The sequence below is a fragment of the Mus pahari genome, chromosome 8 (assembly GCF_900095145.1).
Source record: "Mus pahari chromosome 8, PAHARI_EIJ_v1.1, whole genome shotgun sequence".
NCBI lineage: Eukaryota > Metazoa > Chordata > Mammalia > Rodentia > Muridae > Mus > Mus pahari.
This window is the reverse complement of record NC_034597.1, coordinates 91,421,662-91,443,465: the sequence shown is the minus strand read 5'-3', so window position 1 is coordinate 91,443,465 and position 21,804 is coordinate 91,421,662. Positions and strand designations below refer to the sequence as shown.

General features: G+C 44.5%; 1 protein-coding gene across 1 annotated transcript; it reads right to left on the bottom strand.

Moving 5' to 3' along the window:
- Positions 1 to 11,843: 11,843 nt before the first annotated feature.
- On the bottom strand, positions 11,844 to 20,842 carry Acod1 (aconitate decarboxylase 1). The gene is made up of 5 exons (XM_021204061.1): positions 20,746 to 20,842; positions 18,381 to 18,542; positions 17,783 to 17,872; positions 15,766 to 15,971; positions 11,844 to 13,468 (listed from the first exon to the last, which is right to left on the bottom strand). The coding sequence occupies exons 1-5, from the start codon at positions 20,755 to 20,757 to the stop codon at positions 12,472 to 12,474; spliced, it is 1,467 nt and encodes a 488-aa protein (XP_021059720.1). The 5' UTR covers positions 20,758 to 20,842; the 3' UTR covers positions 11,844 to 12,471.
- Positions 20,843 to 21,804: the final 962 nt, after the last annotated feature.

Here is a 21,804-nt window from a genome sequence, read left to right as displayed (position 1 = left end):
CATTTATAACTCTGTGAACTAAATGAATCACTATTCTGAGAAGGGTCTCCGGGTTGCTAAAGGTTCTGTCGAACACGACATGCTTTGCTTCATACACACCAATTTTCTAACCACATTTTAATGAAAGAGCAATGATATTTTAACTAGGTTTGTAGGCTTAGATATACTCACCTGTTTTATAGGTGCCTAACTGCCCTAAACAAATACATCAACTGTATTATGGCCTCTAATTTCAGATTTTTCTTAACAGTTTTACTTGCCTATCACAGCATAATGTCAAAGATGCTACAAAGTCAATAGGTCAAAGATGAGTTTAAAGGTTCAAATTAGGGTTGAATTTAGTACAGTTAGAAATTATAATAGTCACTCATGAGGAGAGTCGATGGAGGCATCTGCTTTAATTTTTAATTATTTATGTATTTTATGTATATGAGCACACTGTAGCTGTCTTCAGACACACCAGAAGAGGGCATCGGATCCCATTCCAGATGGTTGTGAGCCACCATGTGGTTGCTGGGAATTGAACTCAGGACCTCTGGAAGAGCAGTCAATGCCTTCCACCACTGAACCATCTCTCCAGCGCCCACCCCCCCCCGCATCTGTTTAATATATGACACATATGTATGATACATAAACCCCTAATTCAAAATCAAGAAATTTATAATTTACAATCTTTGACCATTTGCATTGATTCTTGTAGAGAGTCTTTAAGCTTGAACTGATTTACTAAATATTAGTTTTTATTTTCATTTTGAACAGTTATGAGTCTTTCTCAAGAAAAAACAGCTTCATAGCAAACATTTCTCTCTTCCTTACATGATTTGATAACCCATGTTGTCTGGACATGGAGGAACGTCTGAAATCCCAGCACTCAGGAGGCTAAGGCAGGAAGAGCTACAGTTTAAGACAGTCTGGTCTAGCCAGGCATGCCTTTAACCCCAGCACTTGGGAGGCAGAGGCAGGCAAATTACTGAGTTGAGTTCGAGGCCAGCCTGGTCTACAGAGTGAGTTCCAAGACAGCCAGGGCTACACAGAGAAACCCTGTCTCAAAAAACAAAACAAAACAAAACAAAACAAAACAAAACAAAAGACAGTCTGGTCTATAGAGCAACACCTAGAGCAATACCTTGTCTCAGAACAAAACCTAAAAAACTGCAACAAAGAAACCAATAAAAGTCCGTTCTTGCAGTAGGTCGGTCTGTCGGTCAGACTCTGGGCTGAGCTCCTGTTCTGTGCTTCAGCAGGCCAAACTAAGATGGAATTGCTTGTGCTACCTGTTGTGTAAACAAAGTGATTTAGATTTTTTTATGTGTATGGGTGTTTTGCCTGCATGTATGTCTATACATCATGTGCATGCAGTACATGATGTACTCAGAAGCCAGAAGTCATCGGATTCCCATAGAACTGGAGTTACAGACACCAGGTGAGGGCTGGGAATCGAACCTGAGTCCTCTGTAAGAGCATGGTGCTCTCAGCCGCTGAACCTAAACAGTCAAATTATAAAGAAACGAAGAAACCCCCTAAGTTGGAGATTTATAGCAACCAATCAAAAAAGAGACTTAAAGTCAGTCGATGTTCTACAACAGTCTTTGGTGGTGGTTAATCTTCGGGGACAACTTGACTACACTTAAAATTACTACAGAAAACCCACTTCTGAGTGCATCTTTGAGAGTGTGTCCGGAAGGTTGAACTGAAGATAGAAGACCCATGCTGAGTGTGTGCAGAACCATGCTGTGGATTTGATCCTGGACTGAATAAGGAGAAAGCAGGGTGACTACCAGAGTTCATCTCTCTCTGCTTGGTTACCACAGTGGCCATATGCCTCATGCATGTGTCACTGCCCCCTGCCATGATCCACTATATCCTTAAACCTGAGCCAAAATCAACCCTTCCTTCCTTGCGAAGATTCTGTGAGACACTTTATCACAACAGAGCAATCGATGCATCCTCTATCTGAACTCTTCCAATAACCCGATGTTACTTTTTGGACTTCTGTTTTCATTCTCCTGCCTTAGTTACCTTACATAAACCTGTCTCTGTGCCACGGCAACACATCTAATCTATTTCGGATGGGGTGCTGTATGGCTCACCAATAAAAGCCAAATAGATTTTTAAGGCAAATTTGTGGATATCCGCACAAAGTGTGTTGGTATGATCTGATGAACTTAGCTTAAAATTGAATTCCAATACACATAATGGTTCTGAAAGTCTATCTCGGGGCCTTAGAGAAGGTAAGTTAGAGCCTTTACCACTGAGTCACACCCTATGTTAACTACCCATCTCAAAGAAATAAAGGGCGCAAACCATTCGTCAAACAAAAGTATGTTAGTGTCAAGGTTTTGACAGAGGTGGGATTTGCAAAGCATACCCTACAACAAAGCTATGTTGAAGGTGTTACTTTCTGAATTTGGACCTCAGTGGTGTTGGCTCAGAGACACTGAGCATATTTTCGGAGTCACATCAGGCAGCGACAGGAACAGATCTGACCTCCAGCTCTCAGGACCAGACGGGAGAATGTTGTTTCCCATACCCACTAGTTGTTGGCGACCCTCCCGCCAGCAGGAATGATGCCACACAACAGGATTCTTCTGCACACGTTTATTGGGAGAGCTTGATTGCTGTGGCGAATGACCCCGAGCCCAAAAACTAGTGCTGCTTATATATGCTTAGGATAGGCGTGGAGCCTCCTGATTGGATATGCNATCAGAACCTCATTAACATGCTCCAGGGCGAGCAGTGACTCAGCTGATACCCGAATGCACATGCCCACATTGCTTGTTTATCAAGAAAGCATGAAGGAAGTCGGTGCCATCTTGTAATGGCTAATTACCTGGCTTCCCACAACTAGTCTCTATTCTCCTTTCCTAACGCTATCCATCGACACAATGTGTTTTCATGAACAGCTGCTCTTTCCTCCACGGGCTACAGATATGTAGCTCTAATCTGGGCTTCTGGCGCTGCTAATGTTCAGCCACGGGAATCTCCTGCCAGGTCAAAGGCTAGAGGGAGTCTTCCAGGGGAGCCGCCCTCCAGATGTGCAGGCTTCCAGGTGTACGTCTTTAGAGGGAGCCTTCCAGGGGAGCCGCCCTCCAGATGTGCAGGCTTCCAGGTATGCATCCTGCCACCCATGGTGTTGAGCAGCTCAAGTTAGACTTCTGCTTGGGTGTAGGCTCAGGCTGTTACTAAACACTGGAAACATAAGGCCACAGTGAATTTCTGCCGGAAGACATGGAGCTGATAATTTATGGTCTGATAAGAAGCATCACTCCCGGAGACTGCAGGTTTTATTAATAATCAAAGAACAGATTTCTTCCATATAGCTTATGTGCAGAAGAAATATAGTTTGTTCTAGCCAAACAAAACAAAACAAACCAAAAACAAATTAAATCCATTCATTACTGTTTCCTGCGCTCATGCGAAAAACACACACACACACACACACACACACACACACACACACACAAAACGAGACTTATGTCTCTGGAATTTTTTTATGGAGAGACCCAAAGTACAAATAAAACAGCATATAAGCCAATACTACTTTTTCAAGACATGGAATTGTTATAAGACCCCGAAGGCATTCTTTGCCTCCCAGTTTTGGTGAAGATGAAGCAAAGACCCTCCCGACTCCGTGTTCTTAGTTAAAAATACTTCAAGTCCAGTTTTGGAATTTGAACAATTCAAACTTGTATTGTGAAATTTTTTTTAAAAAAACTGAAAAATGATTCTGTATCAATATTGACATTTTTTTTGAAATAAGTGTCGTGGAAATTACTATTTACTAGTCCTACAGACTAGAGGATCCATCTGTTTTCTTTGCCATTTCTTTTAAAGATTATGCTCCCTGGCCCACTTCTTAAAAGCTAGTTTATGCTTCTCTCGCGCCCTCTACCAGCAGAAAAGGAAAAGACAGGCCCCGTAGAGTCTGCGGGGTGGGGGTGGGGGGTCACTTGGCGCTCAGTGAGCAAAGCTGGAGATCTTACTCTGCAAGCATCCCCAGCTAGTGTGCTGGCACGCTGTACTTCAGCCCCAGACCCAGCAGCCGCGAGGGGGCACTCTCGGGCCCAGATGCAGAGACCCCAGAAGCCTGCTGGGTTGCTAGGATACTGCTGCAACCAGGCTTTCTACCTGGCAAGCTTCACTGGCTTATGAAAGTGACAGCGAAGAGCAAGTGCAGGTGCATCTAGGGAGGCTGGACCATGACAGGGCCATTGGTTTCTGAAGGTGGAGGAGCAAGGCGTACCTGCTGCTGGAGCCCAGCCACGTCCTCTACTTTGTTTTTGTTCTCTACTTTGTTTTGTTGACTGTAGCCAACACTTGGCCCACTGCCCACTCCCCTTGAGAACTGAGCTTTAGAGATAAAGTGGGTAGAAAGGGGTCCAGGGTCATTGAGGGCACAACCAGAAACCAGTCCCTGCCACATTTCACAGCCGACCACATACAACCCTGTCTCCTCTCTGCCAACGCCTTTCCCCTTTTCTTTCTCTTCCTTCTATTTCTTTTTGGTGAGCTACACATGGCATAAAGCTCACTGCTGTAACTGTGTTAGGTGCGTAAGATCCAGTAGACTACTACGCTGCCCCACCATCACCACGGTTCAGCTCCAGAATTTTTCCATTGACCCCCAAATGAAATTGCATTCACTAAACGATGACTTTGTCTTACCTCTTCTGGGTAATTCATAAACAGAGCCATGCTCTATATATCCATTTCTCCCAGTTAAAGGACACCTATTGGTTATTCAACACCGAGAAGTCAGCCCTGAAATTTGTATTTGTATTAATAACACTACGCAGCCCGGATGCCTGCGTGTAAAACAACTGAAGAAAGAGAGGCTGAGAATTTGAGAGAGAGCAAATGATGTATATAGGAGGGGGCTAGATATCATTATATCTTAATTTAAAAAATAAACAATTATATACAAAGCAGACCTATGTATTTATCTATCAGTCTCTCCATGTAAAATCCACCCTTTTGTGACCATCTAGTCTCTCCTTTCTGGAAGCTAATGCATAGCTCTAACTTTCAATTCCTCCGGAGGGCACTTTTCACGTTCTACCTTGTGGCTGGATTGTGACACAGCTGGTGTGGCCGTGAGACATTCAGAATTATTTAGTGTTTCAGCTCGATTTACTTGGGTGTTTTAATACATGCATATCTCTCATTTTGAGGGTGAAGGGACTTATTCGCAAAGCCAAGCAGTTACACCTCTTTCTTTACTCACTTGAAAGAGAGCCGTGTAGAAGAGGAGAGTCACGTGTGGGAGAGCCCGTGGTGCACAGGATTCGGCAGACTAACTTCCATGAGCTTGCTGCTGTACCTGGTGAGTAGGCCTAAAGCTGTGACGTATTTCTTTAAATTGATGCTCACTGACTTGAAAGCCATCTTCTGGAAATTGCCGCCTGCTCGCTTGTCATTTTTGGATCCTTCTCTGTCCAGCCCAGGTCTGTAGTGCTCTGACTTTGCGGCTCCTGAGAACCAACTGGGAACCGGGCGGTGGTGGCACACGCCTTTAATCCCAGCACTTGGGAGGCAGAGGCAGGTGGATTTCTGAGTTCGAGGCCAGCCTGGTCTACAGAGTGAGTTCCAGGACAGCCAGGGCTAGTACAGAGAAACCTTGTCTCGAAAAACCAAAAAAAAAAAAAAAAAAAAAAAAAAAAGGGTGGGCTACAGAGATGTCTCAGTGGTTAAGAGCCCTGACTGTGCTTCCAAAGATTCACCATATGTAATGGGATCCAAAACCCTCTCCTGGTTTGTCTGAAGAGAGCAACAGTGTACTCACACGAATAAAATTAAATTAAAATTTAAAAATAGTGTGATGCCTAGCCCACACCCGAGGCCAGTTACGTAAACGTCCTTGGACAGAAACCTATAATAATGCTTTCTGATGAGCCCAAGGGGATTGAATTCTCAGTACGCCAGCTGACAGACTCCCAGTTTCTTTTGGCTTCCAAACCCAGCTGGAGAGGATGCATACTGTCGCCTGTAGATGCTGTCCCTAGTGTATAACGGTGGTGACGTGAAGGCCACACGGAAGCCTCAAGGCTTTGGAAATCACATGGAACATTTGCATTTTGGGGGTCCTTTCGGTGAACAAGCATCACTTTTTGATCTACAATGTCACTTCCTCAAATAAAAGATAGATTTGTAAGTGTTTCGGGTATTTTTGGCTTATTTACTTATTTTCTTTATTTGATGCAGGATCTGACTGGGTAGTGCCATATAGCCTGGAACTCGCAATGTAGATGAAGCTAGTTTTGAACTCATAGAGATCCATCTCTGGTTTGTCTCTGCTAGTCTTGAACTCATAAAAATCCATCTCTGGTTTGTCTCTGCCTCTCAAGAGCAGGGGGTAAAGGGGTTAAAGTTTCTTTGGAGCCTCACCAAATTTTTAGACACCACCGTGAGAATTGGAACTCTTTATGATGTAGTCAGTCTTGACAATTCTGAGAGATCTCTCTATGTGGACATTTCCAGAGAGGATCAACTGAGGTCGGGAAGACCTACCCTCAGAATGGGAAGCCTATGAGGAAAACTCGAGTGGACCTGCCTGCCTACCCTCTCTTTCCTGAGCTAAGGGGTCTGCTGCAGACACTGCCTTCCTCTGCTGGCACCAGATGCCAGCTTCCTGGAACTTCAAACTGGTGGTCTCGACACCAGTGACAATCCAGAACCCCAGGCCTTCGGCACCTGCTCGCTTGGGGCTGCTCAGGCAGCCATAGAGTTATTCAATCTCCTTTGCTGTACTCTCACTAAATCTGTATTCCAAGAGAGTTTTTCAAGGGCAAGGAAAGTAGGAGGCACTTAAGAATCATTTAACATTGTATTTATATCACATTTAACATTGTGATATAAATACAATGTTAACATTATATGTTAATATTTAACATATAAATATGTTAATATTTAACATTGTGATATAAATACAATGTTAAATCTCACAAAGCCAGAGAGAGGTAGTGGGAGCCAGGGTGCTGCGAGATGCCTTGTTACTTCTGAGGATTTCCCTCTGTAGCAAATAGGGTCTCTCCAAGCAAACTTCGCTGAGACTGTTGCTCTGCAGGCCAGAAGGATGCTGAGGCTCCTGCTTTTGTATCTAGGACAGCATAACTTGTAAACCTCAAAACTATCCTTTAAAGTATTTTTATTCCAGTACATAAGCATAGCTCTTTGTTTTGTGTTTTGTTTTGTTTTGTTTTGTTTTTGCAAAATATGAAGTTATTTTAAATGCTTTTAAAAAATATAATAATTTTATTTTGTACCAAACTCGGGCTCTTCAGCATCTTGTTGCCATGGGTAGCCAAGCTTGTGGTTTCAGGATTTGTGTGGCTGATGAAGGCTTGTTTTTTTCTATTCTCAGGTTACAAAAGTTCTTTATGTCTATGGGGTCCACTTGGCACTGTAGCTGCCCAGAAGCCAATGGCCATTCACAGTGTGGCCTGCCTTTTTTATTGTGTGCCACACACAGGTCCTCTAGCCAGTTCTGTATATTATAGGCTGCTCTGTTGGCTTTTAGTTTTGAGACGATAATATAACTGCATTTCTCCCTTGCCTTTCCTCCCTTTCAACCCTCCCCATAGTCGTCTCCACTCTCCAAATCCATGGCTTCCTTCTTTCACTAATTGTTACTACAATCATATATGTATAAGTACATGTACGTGTAATGTATATGTATTTGTAATGTATATGTAATATATACATATTTATTCCTAATATAGCCTACTCGGTCTGTATAATGTTACATGTATGTATATCTTCAGGGCTGGCCATGTGGTATTTGATAATAATTTTTTTGTGCTCTTCCCTGGGGAAGACCATCTCTCCTGCTCTCAGCGTTCCTTAGTTGCCTGCAGTTCTTTGTGTATGACTGAAGCCTCTTGCATATAGACTTTTTTTTTTTTTTAAGGGAATTGATTAGTTCAAAGCTATTGTCAGCTCTAGAAGACATTTAAAATGATATTTTATATTTTTATTATGGTACTGCCCATATATACTCTGATTCTTTTTTAAAATTAGGAGTATGGATGCTTTTGGCCTGCATGTATGTCTGTATATCATGGGTGTGCCTGGTGTCTAAGGAATTTAGACCAAGGAGTCAGATTCTCTGGAACTGGAGGTAAGACAGCTGTAAGCGACCTTGTGGATACAGGAAATTGAACTCAGATCCTTTGAAGAGTAGCGAGTACTCTTGACTGCTGAGCCATCTCTCCAGTTCACCCCAGTTCTCATTACTTTCATTCTACATATTTATGGAGCACAGTGTGGCAACTCAACACGTGTATCTAATGTAGGAATCCCATCACCTCCCCTCATTTTTTTGACTAAAAATCTGGCTAGACTCTTCTCATCAGCTGTCTTCGTTAACCCTGGCTCCTCCTGTTATCCCTGGTGGGGTTAGAGGGAATGACCTAGAAAGCCATTGGCTGGCAAGGGCCACACTGTTCACAGTCCTGTGGATGGTTCAACCCTTCCTGGCTGACAGAAAGCCTCTGAACTGTGTTCTCCAGCCTGGCAGCTGTATACTCCCTGCTTTAGCCTTAGCAGTCCGGACTATGATGTAGAAAAAGAAAAACAGGGGGCCGAATTTCCTGACTGGCAAGAAGCTTCGCCATACTTTATCCACCCCCTCCCTTTCCACACGTAAACATAACTGCTATTCTGTCAGCATGACCCATTGACTTCTATTAGAGAGCTAGAGAGCATTAGGATAGATCTTGGGTGGGTGTGATGATGACCATGAACTGTGTTTTAAGGTCATAAGACCTGGTGCCCTCTTTCAAAATACACTGGCTCTCTCTGTAAGAAAGAAACTTTTGACCTAGTAAGTTCTTTGTGTAAATTACACCGTGGTTGCTTTAACTAGTTTCCTATGATACTCACAGACTCACTCTTCACTTACCTTGTTAGCTGGGTATTTAAAGGAAAGCTTGCTTACAACTGGTTGTTCTGTGTGCAGGCTCTGGGAACTGAGGAGACCTGAGACTTTAACCCTTCTCACCAGCAGACTGTCAGATGCTCAACAACCCTTCTCTCTCACTTAGACTGCTCTCTTCTGATGGGTCGAGGATCCTGGGCAGGATAAAAGATGTAAATAAACCCCAGAGGGATACTACCAATGATGACATGGCACTGAAATACATGTTCATGGCAAGGGCCCTTTGGCATACTCCTTTTAGTGAGAATGGAAGGAAGAGAGGGTGTTTTCTAACATGTTTAGAAAACGATGTCTTAGAGGAAATAATTAGAAGAATCTCTTGAAGTGAAAATATCTTAGCTCTGACCAAATGAACTTCACACTTTATGGCTTCATAGGCACTTCAAGTACGATCTCCGTCACACCTGGGTAGCCACCACTAAATTATTCAGTCCCTGCATTTTCTTCCTGCGCATGCCTCATTTTGAGCTGTAACTTTAAAAAACAAAAGCAACACGGTCATGCCACATTTGGGACAGATGAGCTCCTGGCTTCTCTGGACTTCCCCCCTGGAGATCCAGAGGTAACTAACTGGTGCTTGCTTTGTGATATACGCTCCACTAAAAAGCAGGGAGAATTTACGTGTGGCAGGGATGTAAACTTTTGCGTTTATGAATGGGCTAGAAGGCTGGCTTAATTTTAGCTATCTTGTGTTCACATAAAGTCATGACATTTTTAGAAGTTATGCATCTTACATTGCTTTTACATGCTGTACAGTTAGAAAGAGTTGGTACCCAGAATATTGTGGGAGCTGGACTAGGTGCTAGTAAAACACTCAACTGTTTGGGAAATATACCAAAGTCTTACCTTTGTCAACTATCAGATGCCATTTTCTTTCTTTATTCTGCCTGCCTGCCTGTCTGTCTACCTGTCTGTCTGTCTGTCTGTCTGTCTGTCTGCCTGCCTGTCTATCTGTCTACCTGTCTGTCTGTCTGTGTCTGTCTGCCTGCTTGCCTGCCTGCCTGCCTGCCTGTCTGTCTACCTGTCTGTCTGCCTTCCTGCCTGTCTGTCTGTCTGTCTGTCTGTGTGTCGGTCTGTGCATCTGTCGTGTGTGCATGTGCACATGTGTGGAGGCCAGCACTTGATGTTTGTGACTTCCACTGCTCTCCACCTTATTATGAGACAGGATACTTCACTGAACCCGGAGCTCACTGGTTTGGCTACTCTGGTTGGCCTGTGAGCTCCCAGGCTCTTTCTGTCTCTGCCTCCACAGTGCTGGGGTTACACGTGCAGGCCAGCAGGTCCGGCTTCTCCTGTAGATGCTGGAGATCTGAACGAAGTTGATTGTCATGGGATGCAGTGAGCTCTTTACCCAACACCCACCCACTATCCTGTAGTCTCTCATTTTCATGTAGGGCTGAAGACAGGATCAACAACATCGTTTTCTAAATGATTAAAAAATATTCCTGAGCCGGGTGTGGTGGCGCACGCCTTTAATCCCAGCACTCGGGAGGCAGAGGCAGGCGGATTTCTGAGTTCGGGGCCAGCCTGGTCTACAGAGTGAGCTCCAGGACAGCCAGGGCTACACAGAGAAATCCTATCTTGAAAAACCAAAAAAAAAAAAAAAAAATTTCCCAACACGTGCAGTTGTGGGTGGCTTTCCATCGGTGCAGAAGGACCCCCACAGGTGTGCACACACGCTTGTCACATCCCCGGCAGGAGTGCTGACTCCCTCCTAGTTTGACTCCCCTCTAGCCTTGCTCTGGGCTGGCCCTTGCTTGAACTGACTGGGAAGCTACATTTCCAAGGTGTCTCCGGTTGTATCACAGCCCAGGAATTACTGCTTCTAATTGCATTAAGGGAAAGATCTGGACACACTCAGATGCTGATAGCCACACCCAGCACAGACACAAAAGTGGCTCCTTGTCCAGTCACACTAGAGTGTAGGCTCCTGGGAACTGGAGGTTAGACCTGTTTCGTTACTCATACTTGGTACATCCCTTGGCAAATGTGAAGTCCTCACTATCACGTGTTAGTTAAATAACATGCTTGCGTTTATCTGCATTTCCTGACGAGGTTTCCCATACAAGCTACTGTAGACTTTATAATGATATATATATATGTATATATATATATATATATATATATATATATATATATATGTATATATATATATCAACGAAGCAAGGGGAATAAAATACTGATCCTCAAGTGGAAAATGATCCAAACCGCTTAAGTAACAGACGCCAAGTCCATGTGCCTATCCATTGTAGGGCTCTGCTCGTATGAAACCTGTTGAAAAGACAAAACTGTTTTAAAAGCTCATATTGGGCTAGGTGTTGGAGGTGGGCATTGGGACTTACGTCAAACAGATGTGAAGGAGTTTTTAGGGGTAATGGTAGTATTCCAAAACTCAATTATGGCAATGTGAGCACAAATTTACTATATGACCTTGGATGGTATACTTCAAGTGGATGATTACTAAAACACCAATAAAACTGCTAAGCATTTTTAAAAAAGAACCATGTTCTAACAATCTTGATTCTAGCTAGCTGGAGCATTTATTGTTTGTTTTTGTTTATTGGAACTGTGAATATACTCAAGATTCTTTCAGTTTATATGGTGATTTCCAAACATCATATTTTCTTTGTTGATCACTCCCTCTTTTTTTTCTTTTCTTCCATTGGATTATCATTTTTCTAATTATATTTTCTACTCCTATGAACTGAGAACAGATATATTCTGCTGGAGTTCTCAAATGGTTACCCACAATATTTCCCTGAGAATGCTTGCACGTCAACATCTGGAACTAAGAACCTGTTCTTTTCTTGAGAACACTAGGAATTCAGCAGACATTCAGCATGGTTGCTAATGTGACATCTGTATGCTTTGTTGCTAATATTTTCATTACTCACACATTTACAACTTTCCCCTTTTCATTTTTATTGTGTCTTCAACTTGTCCAATATGCTCAAAATACTTTTTTTTTTTTGAGCTAACAGGCTATCTAATATAAAGAGTGAAATCTTGGGTCTTAAGCCACACTGCTTCCCCACCCCAGGTCAAACTGCCTTATCTGCAGTAGAGAAGCTGAGCAGAAGGATTCTTGGCTACATACTTAAGGCTTTGTGTGGAAAGAAAGAGACGCACCCACCACTCCCTCAAGCCAGCCATTGCAGAGGGGAGGGCTGGGCAGAACCCACCCTCTCTGGATAAGTGGTGGGCCGACCAAGCTTGCTCCATCTGCAGCGAGCCACATGCACACTCCACTTTCTCTACATCTGTGAAGTTCCCAGAGTTAATACATAATTCCTCAGAAAAGATTGCAAGCAGACAACAGATGACTTAGACTTTCCCCCTATGAAGTACACGTCAGATCCTGTGTTGTTTGTTTCTTTGATATCTGGGAGGTAGTAGGACTGGTTATACCAATTTATGGAGGAGACTCCTTCCATATATGCTTATCTCTGTTTCTGGACTCTCTACTTTGCTGAGCTCATTGCTGGGCAGATGAAGCAGGAAACCAAAACATTGTATCTCTCCCAGTGCAATGTCATTTAGATATTGGTAAGCCTGGGCAATGTCGTGTGATGGAATGAGGACGTGCTGGATAGTTTTGAAGCTTCGTCTTGGACAGAGGGTCCTTTCAGAAGTCTGGTTAGCATGGCACAGTCTTCTAGGTCTTCTAACTTTTCTACTACCTTTATAAGACTTTCCACCGTGTCCCTGCATAGCATCTTTGAGGCATTGGCTCGGAACTTCTTGCGTAGATCTTCCTGGCTCAGAGGTTTCCTCCAGTGACCATAGAAGGTGTCAGAGCGCTCGGTGACAGTGGTTCCGTCCTTTAGAGTGATGCTTATTTCACAGTATAGCGTGTCGAAGCTTGGTAGGTTGTCAAGAGGATGCTCCAACTCCACCTTCCTGAGCAACTCTTTCACCTGAGGCCTATTGACCTGCTGGCTGTGGAAGGATGGAACAGTGATGCTACCGTCGAGCAGCGTGGCACAGGCCACATACTGGAAGGAATGACGGGCTTCGTGCTCTGAGTCTGGGAAGGGCCTGTTTACATACTGGACATCAGGGATCCTGAGCACGATTCTCTCGATGTGATCAGCAGGGAACAGGGCTCTTTCTGGGGTCACAAGGTGTTTTCTCACGGCTGCAGCTGCATCTGCCACCCAGTGGGTAGCCAGATGTGCCGGGAAGCTCTTAAAGGCCACATCCTGCTGGTCCAGCAGCCAGATGTGAGAATCCAGGCTTGGAAGGTCTTCGGGGGAGTAGTTGGCATAGAAGGCACCGAACCCTGACCCCAGGTCCAAGATCTGTTTGTTTCCTTGGAGGCCCAGCATTGCCAGAAACGTGGCTTCCATCCCATGCTTGGCTGCATTGCCAATATGAAGGGGTTTAGTCTGGGTGGCGGCGTTCGCTATGGGTGCCCCTGCGTGGGAGACAGCAATAGCCAAGGCCTCGCGGCACTTTGTCAAGCTGAGTCCCAGAAACTTGGATGCAGCAGCAGCACTTCCCAGAGTCCCCACGACAGAGGGAGGATGGAACCTGGAAGACAAAAGCAAGACATTCATCGGATGGGTGGATGGATTTTAAAAAGGGGGGTACGGATAGATGATGGGATGTTACTCAGTTGTAAAGAAAAAAAATCATTAAATTTGCAGGTGATGGGTGGAAGTGGAGAAAACTATATTGAGTGAGGACATCCATGCCCAGAAGGACAAACACCACATATTATCTCTTATATGTGGATTCTAGCTTTGAATCTCTTGGTTATATCTTAATCTTTGGGTATATGTGGACACTAGGAACAGGCCACTGGGTGTGGTCACCTTAAGGAAGAGAGGATAGTAAAACAGAGGTAAAATGAAAGTAGAGAAGCGGCTAGTGGGGCTGGAAAGTTTCAAATATGGAGGTCTCGGGGAATTGGGAAATAAGGTGTTAGTCGAAGAGGTAATCAAAAAGAAGGGCGCATGGAAAAGCTGTACAGAAACTACCAGTCTTCCAACCAGAGGAGAACAGCCAATGAGAGGGGACAGTGGAACCCAAGGGATGAGAGAAGTGGAGGGATACCCAGGGTCAAGTGGGGAAATGCAGACTGGGGCTGCTTTAGCCAAAACTAAGGCCACCGGAGGAAACCTTATGAGCACCCTTTACTTTGTAAGCTAATTAGAATGTATAATATTTTATAAATAAAGGGAGATCTAAAGGAAGTATTCTGCGTGGTCAGATAATCCTTCTTCCAGTAAACATGAGTTGTTAAGGTGAAAACCTCAGCATCAGGCAAGGGATACCTTCCTATGTGTTATCGGTCAGGGAGGCCACAAAGGGACCCAGAACGATTCAAGCTATTGCTAATGTTCTTAGTTACCCGCCATAACCACAGTGTAAGACCCTACAGCCAAAGACATCACTCACGCTGGATGCAAGACACAGAGACATCAACCTCACACTGACCAGGAAATTCCCCCGACCCCTTTCTGCCAGGTAGCTGTTCCCAGAAGGTTCTGCATGCATTACTGCATGCATTACATGCATCCAGCACTGGACATTGCGGGCTTCAACACTAAGTGACCTGCTGGCAAGATTTGCCCCTTGGTGCAACAACGGCATGTAAATCCTGGGAGTAACCAACTGCTCTGCAGGAAAAGATTTTCTATCTGGAACTGTAAGCCTGGTCGAAGCCCATGACTGGGGAAATCATAGGTCTGGGAAGGTCCGTGGGTTGGAATCTACTGTCGTTTTTGCTAAATGGTCACACCATGAAATTCTGTATTTGTGTTTATATCTATAAATTTGTGCTGCTCTCAGAGAAGCGCTTTTTCGGAGGAGGCAGTGGTTAATGCAGAGACTTGCAACGGGTCGACGCGATGATTATAAATAGCTCTGAGTGCTCAGCTGTTGATGGGTGACCCATCTTCACCAACTCCCCACTGTCCAAGGCTTGGAGAACTTCCAAGAAGATGGCAGGAAAGAATATAAGAGCTGGCAGATGGGAGGAAAGCCATGGAATGTTGATTTGTAGACATGACATGTTTGACGCACACAGCAGCTCACAGTAGCTGAGCTACTCTCACAAGACCAAGAAGGAGGAGGGGGGCAACGAGACCACGCCCCTATTGGAGATTCATTGGGGTGGTAAGTAGTGAGAAAGGTGGAATCACTCTCCTTTAAGGATGTACCTGTTGGTAGGTAGTTCGTGCCCTAGTGGACGATCACACACCCATGCACATATGGGTAGCACCAGTTAGACTCAGGGTTATAAATAAATAAATAAATAAATAAATAATAAGATATTCATCTGAAAGGAAGATGCAGTGGGAGAATTGAACAAAGGGTGTGATCAATACACAATGAATACATGGTGAAACTTTCAGAGGATAGAAATCCAATTTAAAAAATTATGGGGGCTGGAGAGATGATGCAACACTTAAAAGCGTGCACTGCTCTTGCAGAGGAGCTGAATTTGGTTCCAAGGCTTGCAGCTTTTGACTCACAACTGCCTGTAACTCCAGCTTGAGGGGGACCCGTGATACCTAGAATACGCCTGCACGCAAGTGACAGGAGTCTCCTTGGAGTGACGTACCGGCAAGTTACTTCACGGTCTTTGTAGCTAGATTGGCTTTACAATCCCAAGGGAAGTTCTCAGGATCGTTTCCAAATCACACCTTTTATAGAGACGGGGTGGGGGTGGGGTGCTTGTTATGTGGCTGAAAAAGGTGTACCTTTCAGCTGTAAGGGTAACTGTTTCAAAGCTAGCCTCTAAGCCAGACAGCTCTACACAGACAGGTACTGACAGGCAGGGGGCAGTGTCCCGTTCCTTGATGGGCATGGGTTCTCTGTACCTCTTTGGTATGTCCTTGGCTTCCTTGGAAAAGTGCATTAATCGTCCCTGTACTTCAATACCAACGTTGAACGCCAGCAGCAGGTCGAGGCCAGAGAACTTTGGAGTCTGAGGCAGGGCTTCCGATAAAGCTGTGAGGACAGGTAGCACAGCCCCAGAAGGGTGGGTGGCAGGGTGCCATGTGTCATCAAAATCCATAGAGTGAACCTGTATGAACAGATACAAACAAACCCCCTCAGAAATACCCTTAAATGTGCTGGCTTTTGGACTGGCTTTTAATTTAGCAATGATCCTGAGAATTTGGGTGAACCCCATGATCTGAAACTACACCCTAAAAATTGGCTGTGACTATTTTTAATTTTTAAAATTATTTTATTTAAATATTTTAATATTTATTTATTTATTATATGTAAGTACACTGTAGCTGTCAGAAGAGGGGGTCAGATTTCATTACGGATGGTTGTGAGCCACCATGTGGTTGCTGGGATTTGAACTCAGGACCTTTGGAAGAGCAGTCGGCGCTCTTAACCGCTGAGCCATCTCACCAGCCCCCTTAAATATTTTAAATATTTAATTATTTTAATTAATTTTATTGAAAAAATTCGTGGAATATATTTTGCCCATAGTTCCCCTCCCCACCCACTTTCAGATCCTCCTCTATCCAATTCCTCTCTCTCTCTCTCTTCCTCTAGCAAACAAACTGACATACACAAAAACCAAACAAACTAGAATTTAAAAAGAAAGAAAAGAAAAACAAGATATACAAACTGATATTGTTTGCAAAGGAAAAGCCATACTTAAGGGTAAGCCCCACGCCCTGCAGTAACTGGCTGTGGTTCTTAACCTCAGGTGGGACAACAGTTGTCCCTGCTCCCTGTCAAAGGACAGCAGGACCGTGGAGAGTAGCTAGTGATTTTCTGGAGGATTTCCTGGAGACCAGAGCTACTGGGAAGATCTCTCTCACACAAGGCTGCCTTTCCTTCTTACCTGTGAAACAGGGCATGCTAAAAAATTAATATCATTTATTATGTTTTGGGCCATATATTTTTTGTGTATCAGTCATGAAGTAATTTAAAAGTTTTATCAAAGCTGCAAGAACAGCAAAGAGCTCTCAGACTTACATTAACTATTAAGCTGTATTTTTAAATGGTTTTGTCCCTTTTCATCTAAGCCCATTTATTTTTTTCACATGTGAAACAGTTAGGAATAATAAGAAAGTTATTTAAACATAGATTTTTATGCCTATCTGATGTGGCTGGTGTGTTTTATATTGTCTGAAAGATATGCTGTGGCTTTATTTCCATTAGCCTGAGATGCTGTCCCCACAATCAACTTAATATAACTCTTGAATCCCAATATTCTCTCTCTCTCTCTCTTTCTCTCCCTCTCTCTCTCCTTCCATATCCCTCCCTCCCTCTCTCTCCCTCTCTTTCTCTTACACACACATACACACTCACTCACACACACTCACACACACACATACACACACATACACTGCACAATACACACACTCACATACACACACACACACACAAACACACACACACACACACATACACGCGTGCGCACTCTGTCTTGTCGACATTCCCTGATACACAGGAAACAACATGAAAGTTATCTATTGGATGAAAAGTTCTAATTTTTCCCACACTCTTCATTGAGAAAATGGAAGCAGCATGTGGCCACTCTTTCATTCTGAAACAACACCTAGTGACTGATACTGTACTGATACGGGGAGCCACAGCAGGAATCAAAAAGGCATTATGTTTGGATATCAAATTATATACGCATCATACTTTTGGGGGGACTATATCTATTCAAGGTCCAGAATTATAATATTTTATGAGTATTTTTAATCTAGAGCCTCCATTTCCTCTCCTTTATAATTTATGGGGAAAGTACCACTTTACTGTAGATTCGCGAAAATGAGGAGGAAAGCAGGCCACCTCAGATTTCTGAACTCCTGCCTCTGCAGTTATAATGATTTAATTAAAGAAAAGACTGATAAACTCTCTTACAGCAACACCGTTAACAAAAGCAGCGTATGTCGGTGGAAGCCTGAAGTCTGGTCGACCCCAGACAGTGCTGGAGGTGTTGGAACTGTAGATCTGGAACAGAAGATCACCAGTTAATGCAACAGTAGACTGAGCAGGCATTCTCAGGGTTACTCCTCATCCTGGAGGCGCTGTGTTGGGCCTCACAGGACCCCGGGGGTGCGCCTCACAGGACCCCTGGGGGTGCGCCACACAGGACCCCTGGGGGTGCGCCTCACAGGACCCCTGGGGGTGCGCCACACAGGACCCTGGGGGTGCGCCACACAGGACCCCTGGGGGTGTGCCTCACAGGACCCCTGGGGGTGCGCCACACAGGACCCCTGGGGGTGCGCCTCACAGGACCCCTGGGGGTGCGCCACACAGGACCCCTGGGGGTGCGCCTCACAGGACCCCGGGGGTGCGCCACACAGGACCCCTGGGGGTGCGCCTCACAGGACCCCTGGGGGTGCGCCTCACAGGACCCCGGGGGTGTACCTCACAGGACCCCTGGGGGTGCGCTCCACAGGACCCCTGGGGGTGCACAGGCATATTTTGTCTTAAAAGCAAACTTTGGACTTCTTACTTTACTATATTGGGTGACTTTATGGAACACTTCTGTGCCTGTCCCCAAGAAACCAACGCCCAGAGAATCCAGGATCATCCTCTTGCTCCTCCGAATGGTACCATCTGTCAGGTGGTTCACTTTCAAGCCATGAATCATACCGGCAAAGCTCTCTGTGACAGACTTCAAAGAGAAGGTTAGAACCTTGCGCCCACTCTGTATGCACTCACTTCTTTTGAGACTTTCTGGTAGAGTTTTTCTCCGTGATTAGAAACCTGCTTGATGTAATTGTTTCCTTTCCAGAAAGCGATGCACACTAGGCACATACTATGTACGTTAGGTATGAGGAGTTGGAAATATGCAATAATGAAGTTCTTTGCCCAGTCACACTGATAATGCAACCTGCTTGGCAGATGATGTCAACAAAGCATGATGGGAACCTAGACAGAGAGGAACTTAGGACAACTGTCCATGACTTGGGGACATCTGGACAGGAGGTGCGTTCAGATTACTGAGCACTGCCCTTCCTGATTTGTGTCAGGTACAGTAATGAGTGTTCCAAGTAGATGGTGCATTGTCACCCATGGGGATATGAAAATATGCAAGCTGGTAAGCACATGACAACAGAGGTGACAGGGAGCAGTGAAGGGAAGGCTAGACCGAGGTGGAAGGAGGAAGGAAGGACATTGTGGTTTGTGACCATCACAAGAAGAAGGTGATCAAACCAGATACATTCTTGTGATCAAACCAGTTATAAACCCTCACAGCAGGAGGATTAGCACCTCCGGCCATTAGCAGAGGACTTAGCAATTCCTTTAATTATCAAGCTCTTCAATCCACAGGTAATAATTTTGATTCTGTGTCCATTCACAGGAAAATATAATTTAAAAATAGACAACTGGAAGGGGCTTTCACCACATGCTTGGAGCTCTTTAGTGAACGATTAAGTAAGTTCCCTTTCCACATCTGATAATCACATTATTGCTTAACCTCCTTTCCATCTCTGACTGTAACATTGCCTGTTTACAAATAATAGGCAGAAGATTTATCAGATTGGAGAATCTGAGGGGCCTAAGGTCTCACGATGGACTTACTGCCAAAGTAGAGACAGAGACTAGAACCCGCATCTATAGGAAAATCTTCCACCTTCTACCCACCAGCCCTTCTTGCTCTTCTTTTCTTTTTCTTTCTGAGGCAGGGTCTTTCTATGTGGCCCTGGCTAAGCTGGACTCACTATGTAGCTCAGGCTGGCTTTGAACTTTGGACAATTCTCCTGTCTCAGCCATAACTGCATTCTTAGAGTCTTCAAATTTATAGGTCATATATATAACGACTGTCATTTTCAAGAGAATGGAAGGAACATTTGTTACATTTTTAAAGATTGGACAGAAAAACCAAAGCGCTTGCAGTAGGAGAAAGCCAGAGACGAGCCAGCCCAGAGAGCAAGGGGATGCTGCTGTGGATGTTTCTGGTTCGGGCCAAGGAAGACAATGATACCGCTTTCCCTACTAGTAAGCATTTTGACAAGCATTTTTATATGCAGAAGAGGAGGGAAGGAGGGAAAGGAACTGACCCAAAAATAATCAGCTGGCTTGGTTTCCAAGTACCAGTTAAACACTGGATGAATAGCAGATGAGGAACAGCAGCACAGATCCCAAGGCATCGGGATGGCACTGCTTATGAGATTTACGGTGGACCAGTGGGCTCCCCTGACCTGCTCGTGCTGAACACGATCTGAGAGCCAAAGAACAAGCTGCCCTCCCTGACCACGAAGGGAGAGATCATAAGGGGGACAAAGCTCCGCTCAGATTCCTGTGAGTCATACTTCATCTACAAGTTGAATGTCTTGCTGGCGTGCTTGACTTTATAGGGGCACTTGTCTATCTTTTTTAGTAAGCTCCTGTGACTAACGTATAGATTAAAGCAGAGTATGGAGTCATTCATTTAATAGTAAGTGTCAGGTGCCCTGGCGAGTTCCTTGTGCACAGCTCTCTAAACTGCCAACCCAGTAAATGAGGCCATCCAACTTTAAAAAACCTGCCAAGAGACTACAGGGGACATGAGAGCAAATAGATAATTACAGATGTGCCCCTGTGCTCCCATCACAGATGTGCTCCTATCCCACAGAGGACACACACAAAACAAGAGGTGGAGGTTCAGTGAACTTACATGGCCTAACTGTCTCCCTAGGAGGAAGCAGGGGGATCATGCGCATTGTCTGTCAAACACTGATGAGAACCAACAGATAGCTAAATCAGGAGCTCAGAGACCATAAGCAAAGCTAAGATGTCCTTTCTGCAGCAGAGCAGATAGCTAGCAAAAGATTGAGAAAGGAAGAATCAATCAGAAAAGCAGTTTAGGCAAGCTCCATCAAATGCTACAATACCTTGAGCATCATGTTGCTCTGGAGGGGAACTGGCTCAGGGTTGGATGGCAGGAGCAGTTGCTGGCTGGGGGCCTTTAGTGGCCGAGTGCCTTTATACACAGTCACTCCCTTCAGGTCTGTCCCTTTTGTTTCAACCATGGAATTTCCACCATTTCAACACCTCCCCAGTGACCTCACTTAAACTTCCTTTGTAGTGTTGTGTAGAGATCCCTTATAGATGGAGGTTTGATGGGAGGAGGTGTTGTAGTGGCCGTAATCTGATGATTCCTCACAGACATAAGGAAAACTGAGTTATAATTACACAGGGATGGCCTGTCGCAGCTAGGGGCCGTAGGTGAGAAGAGTGCATACTCTCTTTACTGGGCATCCCATTCCTGAAGACTTATCACAAGGAAATAGCAAGAATATGATAGAAGAAGAAAAGTCCCCAGATCTGGAAGGACAAGGAGTCACTCAGAGCAGCCTTCTCACAGACAGCCCATTGTCACCAACCAACCGTGAATCAGCTTCTGGGAATGAAGAAAAAAAACAAAACAAAACAACCAAACAAAAAAAAAAACAACCCTGGCTGTGTCTTATTGAACTTAGAACATGCTTACCAGAAGGAAATCCATGCCTGGTACTGTGAACGAAGCCACTAATTACATCATAATTTCAGAGGAGATCACCCAGAGGTAACTAACGAAGTCACTAAATATGCCATAAACCTAAAGATCATGAATCCAAGAGGGGAACCTACTACTGCTATTTCCCTAAACCTAGCTGCATTCTAAATACTTACCTACCCACAGATAAGTCTAGCTCTCGCCCCTCATCAAAGATGCTTCTTTTTCTGTAGATGGAGACAACTACAACTGTCTATAACAAGTACGTGAGCATAGGTGTCCAGCCCTAACTGGCATACCAACAATGAAACCCCTACACCTAAGACTCACACACATACTTGAGAAAGTGTGTGTGTGTGTGTGTGTGTGTGTGTGTGTGTGTGTGAATAATAACTAAAGAAGAGGCCATGAATTTGTGAGGAATGGCGGCCAGAGTTAGAAGAGGAGGAGGAGG

Excerpts from the sequence above, each read along its gene's own strand:
- Acod1 (XM_021204061.1), bottom strand. Across the intron at positions 17,873-18,380 it reads AAGTCACCCAATATAGTAAA|ATCTACAGTTCCAACACCTC; the intron begins GTAAGAAGTCCA and ends CTTCTGTTCCAG. Across the intron at positions 15,972-17,782 it reads CTTTTGTTAACGGTGTTGCT|GTTCACTCTATGGATTTTGA; the intron begins GTAAGAGAGTTT and ends CTGTTCATACAG.